The sequence below is a fragment of the Scylla paramamosain genome, chromosome 31, assembly GCF_035594125.1.
Source record: "Scylla paramamosain isolate STU-SP2022 chromosome 31, ASM3559412v1, whole genome shotgun sequence".
In the NCBI taxonomy this organism is placed as follows: domain Eukaryota; kingdom Metazoa; phylum Arthropoda; class Malacostraca; order Decapoda; family Portunidae; genus Scylla; species Scylla paramamosain.
In genome coordinates, this window is record NC_087181.1 from 18,530,160 (window position 1) to 18,536,499 (window position 6,340).

The 6,340-nt window shown below is 41.8% G+C and overlaps 1 protein-coding gene across 1 annotated transcript in view; it reads right to left on the reverse strand.

The window, feature by feature from the left end:
* Window positions 1-6,340, reverse strand: part of LOC135088783 (macrophage mannose receptor 1-like) — a 34,665-nt gene that overhangs the window by 5,168 nt on the left and 23,157 nt on the right. The window contains exons 28-34 of the mRNA XM_063983807.1: window positions 6,053-6,220; window positions 5,360-5,580; window positions 4,331-4,460; window positions 2,441-2,611; window positions 2,093-2,209; window positions 1,315-1,457; window positions 435-525 (exon numbers count right to left, since the gene is read on the reverse strand). Of these exons, the coding sequence (XP_063839877.1) occupies window positions 435-525; window positions 1,315-1,457; window positions 2,093-2,209; window positions 2,441-2,611; window positions 4,331-4,460; window positions 5,360-5,580; window positions 6,053-6,220 (1,041 nt within the window). The remainder of the gene's footprint in view (window positions 1-434; window positions 526-1,314; window positions 1,458-2,092; window positions 2,210-2,440; window positions 2,612-4,330; window positions 4,461-5,359; window positions 5,581-6,052; window positions 6,221-6,340) is intronic.

The following is a 6,340-nucleotide window of genomic DNA, read 5'->3' on the forward strand; positions in this document are numbered from 1 at the left end:
CAGTTCCTTATCCACAGATTTATCCAGTTTACTTTTAAAAGCTTCCTATTGACTGGGTATTAATGACCAGATATCTAAGTCTATTCCAGTTATCTATCTCTCTGTTTAAGAACCAATTATTTCTTTTTTTTTCTCTTGACTCTGATTTCGTGATGTCTGGACCCATTAAGAGCCCTAAGGATCTTTTCAAATCACCATTGTTATGTTCCCTATGCTACTTGAATATTCTCATTAGTATTACTCATTACTTACTCGTATGCTCGTTAATTTTATTTTAAGGGACAAATAAATGTAATTTCTGTATTTTGAGATCAGTGTGTTTAGATAAGGATTCCACTGTTCTTTATATCCACCCCACTCCCCTTTTGTAATTCTGATAAACTGATAAACTGAGAACGAAAAAAAAGATCAGCGCCAGGTAATGCTGAACACACCTTGAGTCATCATGCATATGGAACCAAACTCGTCGGAGCAGTTGATGTCATTCCAGTGGCCAGTGTCGGTGTTCACCTCCACGCACTCCTCCTGAACAACACACAGAGGCACGTCAGGGTTGAGATACACCAGTGGGCAATGATGAATACAATTGTACTTAAATATACCTGCACTATGTATCGTGATCTTTTTTCATTGATAGAAATAAACAAATACACGCAGGTTAGGAGATATAAATAAAGAAATACGTACAAATAGACAAATAGATACACATATTATTCAAAGACGAGAATAGTATCATACACACATGGAAGCGCCAGGTAGGAGGACAAAGAAACAGGTACCATTAATTAAGGTGAGTAGACAGCATGACGCACCACAAAGGTAACAAGTCCACCATGGATTACGAGGAAAAACTGTATTATTTCTACTAAAGCGTGTTTTAATTGTACGATCTAATAATTATTTCAACAACAATTGGCACTAGGAATATAGACTCTCTCTCTCTCTCTCTCTCTCTCTCTCTCTCTCTCTCTCTCTCTCTCTCTCTCTCTCAGTAAAGCCATTTAGAATAGAAGGAAAAATGACTCTTAGTTGATTTCAAGTGTATTTGTTTGGTTCACTCACTCACTCACTCACTCACTCACTCACTCGCTCACTCATTCACTCGCTCACTCACTCACACATTAATATATATAATCCTTCATCATTTCCTTGCTGTACTTTTAAGACTTTCTGTAACTGTAATTCATAACTTTTCTTTTTTGTAATGAATATTTCAACTTCTAGCATTGCATATGTAACAGCGTATCTTATCATTATTAGAATGTGGTCAACTATCCTGGTTCCGTCCTCCAGCCAGCGTTCAGACACACTCACCTTCCCCGCCCCTCCGTTAGGCTCTCCGGGTCCCCAATTGGTGTAGGTGACCTCCGACTGGTCCACCCAGTAGAAGCCCATCTCGTACCGCATCCCGATCCACATGTGCTGTTCCTGCGTCACCATCGCCGCCGTCAGATATGCTGCAGGTACAGGTACACAGGTATACAGTCATGGTCAGAAGTAACATACCACATTACACAGGTAAGTTTGAATCTGACTTTCACTGCCTCTCCCTCTCTCCCCTTTAGAGTCTGGCACCTTCAGTGGGTCTTTGTGTCTGTGTGTGTGTGTGTGTGTGTGTGTGTGTTTGTCACCAGTATTTGTTGCTCTTCGCTTGAGTTCTTCTTACATTGAAACAAACTAATAAAATTAAATAAATCAATAAATAAATAACACATTAATTTCCACTGTGTTTAGCTCTTCCGACCATCACTCTAAAGTCCTCTGATCTTCTAAGAGCCCATAAATGATTAGGTTTTGCGGGAGACTGCCGGATCAGGGAACAAGACTGATGGTTACTCTCAACACAGTGGGCAAGTTACTGCCTGATCACTTCCTGCAGCCTTATCTCAATGAACAAATTCAATAGAAGCTTAGTAGGCAAATAAACATCCGCGGATTTGTCACCATGTAAGAGAATCAAGAGGAGCTTAGTGGGAGAAGGAAGACATCTTTTGCTACAGTAAGTATCAGGTCACTTTTGCCACAGGTTTCTCACTGTATAAAGTCTCATGGGTGTTGACAAACGCTCGGTGATCAATACTCATATTCCTACCTTGGTCAGCGGCGGAGTGAATGCTGGCAAGATCCATCTTGCTTCCCATCTTCTGGCAAACCTGCCGAGCTATTGTGAAGTTCATGCTCTTCTTGTTAAAGTAAACGCATTTCGTGCCTGTTTGGGGCAAAATTTATAATAGTGAATTATATTCCATTTTGTTACTTTATTTATTTATTTCAACAGTCAGGGAGCCGGCCAGGATCAAAAGACAAAAAGTAAAGAAATAAATAATGGTCAGCTTGCCGCTCCTAAAGGTCACAGAAAGAGTCAAGGGTCATTGTTCATTTGTTTTCCCTTCCTACTCGTCCTTTACTCCCCAGGTGACCCTAATGACCCAACACGCACCTGTGTGTACCCAGCCCTCGGGACAGTGGCCATCAGGGACCTTGGTGGTAGTGGCGGGAGGTAGAGTGACGCCCTCCGGGCGCTTGCAAATACGACCCGCTGTGCTGCCGCAGTTCTGGTCGTTCCAGTAGCCCTGGTTGTTCGTGTACATGTTGATGCAGTCCTCTTGGTCTGAAGGGGAAGGGGATGCGTGCACAGCAATTGATGACAGAATAAATAAGAGAATGAGTGCAAGTCATTTTACTTTCTCCATCTAGTCATGCTTCCTTCACGTCCACATGAAGTCATTCCTTTTATCCTGATTTGTGTCAAATTGAATTATTTTCTCTACTATGTGTATTTCCCCCTAAGATTAATTATCGACTTGCTTTTTTTCACATTAAATTATAAATTATTCAACTTTTATATTGAACTCATACTTTTGATTCAGAAAATCATAGTTCGTATGCATTAATTTTGTCCCACAGTCCCACAGTCGTGTTCATTATCTCACTACACAGAAAGAGCAATGTAAACAAGAAACCTGCGCCACCAGTTAGGCATTGTTATGCCTCTACCTATGTTTATTAATGCCTGTTATTGTACGAAGGGCGGAGGAGGTGAGAGGCAGCGATCACAATGTGTTTTGGCCGCATGTGGCACCCAACAAGCTGAGCCATAAATAGGACGAAGGGAGAAGGTGGTGACAGATAACAAGGACCACCTGTAAGAGATGCCCAAAACAGGAAGACCGTCATAAATCGCCACAACGAGAGCAGACGTGTACCGTGGGAAGCAGGAGACAGCAGGAAAACCTAAGTCTCCTCTTCCACTTACATATGATTGGGTGAAGTTAAAAATGACCGCCTCCTGACAGCTTACAGGGGCAGGACCAAGTGCATTGGCCACCAGAAAATGTTATAAAGAGGTTTGAACTTATAAATGTGTCGTAAAATAAAACTTAAAGTAATAACAACTAGTTTGGGCAAAAGTTACGGTAAACTGAGCATGTCATGTTGTGTAACAGGAGACGATAACTGAGAAACTCGAGATTCCAGATGCCTGACCAGAGAGAAGCAGAGAGCGAGATGGCCCGACAGCACCGTGTGGAACTCCTAAAATGGAGCTTAAAAGTTTGTAACACAGCCCAGAATAAGTTTTAAGTTTATAGTGTATTTAAAGATGTAGGATTGGAAAGAAGGAGGGTTATGTATAAGATGTTTTAGTGTTATTATTATGCTTTTTACATTATAGGATGTTGTGTATGTTGTGCATGCGTGTACAAAGATTAATTACAAGTGTGTGAAGATTAATTGCGTCAAGAGATACGTTCATTACTGCTAAGATGCTGATTTGAAAACTAGGAGACTACTGAAGTTACGAATTATTTGAATACTAAATATTACTCACATGAAAAATATGTATTGAAAGTAATCTGACTCTAACATACGGATTAAAAATTTGCATAATTATTCAAGATCGTTTGAAAACAAATTACGGATCGCTTAAATAATGAATACATGGAGAGTAATTTATTCCACTTAGTTTTAATTAGGTCAATTTAGAACAATAGTTTGTGTATAGTATTGTATCCCCTTGGTCATTACTTCAATAACGGAAGAGAACAAATCGTGCAACATAGTAAAAGAATAAATAAAACACTAAAAATGTGTTGGTAACCATGAAAAAAAAAATTATCAATGAAATGGTTCACTACTATGATTTCACTGCATCTATGTTCTTCGTTCTCCCTCCACTTGTTCTGATAAGACTCTATCAAATTGACAAGCTTTGTGAGATTGTCAGCAAAAAAGAGGACTTCACATTGAGGGACAACACTAGACACAATGACAGCGAGGGCAGTGCATTAACTAACTAGTGACAACGACTGATCAGCGACTCAAGACTCACCGTGCACGTTGTTGGGTTCGCCGGTCGCCCAGTTGTCATAGATGAAGGGTTCGCCATCTATCCACTCATAACCCGTGCCCAGCAGTGCCCGCCCGCCAATCCACATCGCCTGCCCCGCCTTGTCGTACATCTGAGAGAGAGAGAGAGAGAGAGAGAGAGAGAGAGAGAGAGAGAGAGAGAGAGAGAGAGAGAGAGAGAGAGAGAGAGAGAGAGAGAGAGAGAGAGAGGTAAGATTAGCTATTGTCACATTGGCTACTAGTACTACGTATATACTCGTATAGCTCCTTTTGGCCTTTGAACTATTTATATGATAGACATTTATCTATATAATATACTTTAAAAAATTAACAAGTTCCCGATACAGCAATTAGCATCATTCATGGTTAAGGAGAATCCATGACAGTCAGACGGCTAAAACTAAGTAAGAACTGTATTCATGAACGTTTCCTGGTTCTATTTTGACAGCTTTTAGGAGGCTTTAATGGAAGTTATTGGAGATTTTAAGGATGTTTTATGATTCTAGTGATAGGTTAGCAAGAATTCTACACCACCAATGAAAAAAAAAAAAGAAAGAGAGAAAGAGAATCAGAGTAATCATCTCTTCAGTGGAAGTTATTGGGATTCTCAAAGGTGTTTTCAGGATTCTAATAATAGTCTACTTAGGATTCTGCATCACCAATAGGAAAGACACATGAGAACTAGTCGAATCATCTCTCTACATCACCAAAGAGAAAAACGCTCATGATAACCAGACAAAATCACCACTGCAGTCTTTAAAAACGGTCCTTGTGTGAGAGAACCAAGCGTTTAAGAATACAGATCTAACCACGTACTGGAAAAGAGAGACGAGAAGCACAGTTACCAGATAAACAAGTCCTGATGAGGGAACAAGGCACTTCAGAATACGGATTAACTGCATACATGTACCAAACAAGGACATAAACGGATACACAAGGGAACATGAACAAGACACTACGAAACAAACAAAAGAGAGAGGAACAGACAGCAGAAACACACAGCAGGACCCACCATAGACTCAATCCAGTAGTTCTCTTCGTTGGACAGAATGGAGGCCAGCTCACCACCCTCGTCCCTGCAGAGTCTGTGAGCCTTCCACCACGTCTGTCCCGGCTCGTCCGTGCTGGAGATGAACTTGTAACAGTGGTTCTTGTGCTTGTACCAGTCAGGGTTGTTAGGGCACTGTTGGAGGGGAGGCTTGGTGGGGACAGTGGCGGTGGTCATCATGCTGCCTGGGGAGGGGGAAGGATGCGAGTGAAGGAGGGCTGGATGTGAGAGGAGGGAAGGGATGGTGAGGAGAGGGAGAGCAATGCGAGAGTAGTCTGAGGAGGACATGAGGGTGTGAAGGTGTCAAGAGAGAGAGAGAGAAAGAGGGGGAAGGGAAAACAAAAGGGAGAAGAAGAGATGAACAAGGTAAAGATGTATTGAACGAGAGAGAAAAGAGAGGTGAGAGGACGGTATGAGAAGAAAAGAAAGAAGAAAGAGAGGAAATAAACAACGACAGTAGTAAAAGAGAGGATTAAAACGGAAAGAGAAGATGGAAGAAGCTGGAAAAGGGAGAGAAGTACTGAAGTGGTACTGGAGATAAAGAAAAGACAGGCGTGGCATTGAGAGGGAGACGTGGTAAGATGACCCCAGGATGTACAAGGAAGAAAACAAAGCGTCAAGAATAAAAATCCAATAACGTTAATCCTTGAAACTCACCAGAGGGCGCCTCGCAGATGAAGGCCATGTGGGTCATGCAAACACTGTCATAGAGCTTCAAGGAGGAGGCATCAGCTGACACACACGTCTCCCGGCCCCCGTGACTGTCGGGCTGCCCCTCCGCCCAGTTCACGAAGTCGACACCCGTTCCGTCTACCCACTCGTAACCTGATGTCACAGCGGGATCATTTTCATTTTTTTTTTTTCTTTTTCAATAAGAACATAAAGAATAAGGGAAGCTGCAAGAAGCCGTTAAGCCTACACGTGGCAGTCCCTGTATGAAACTTC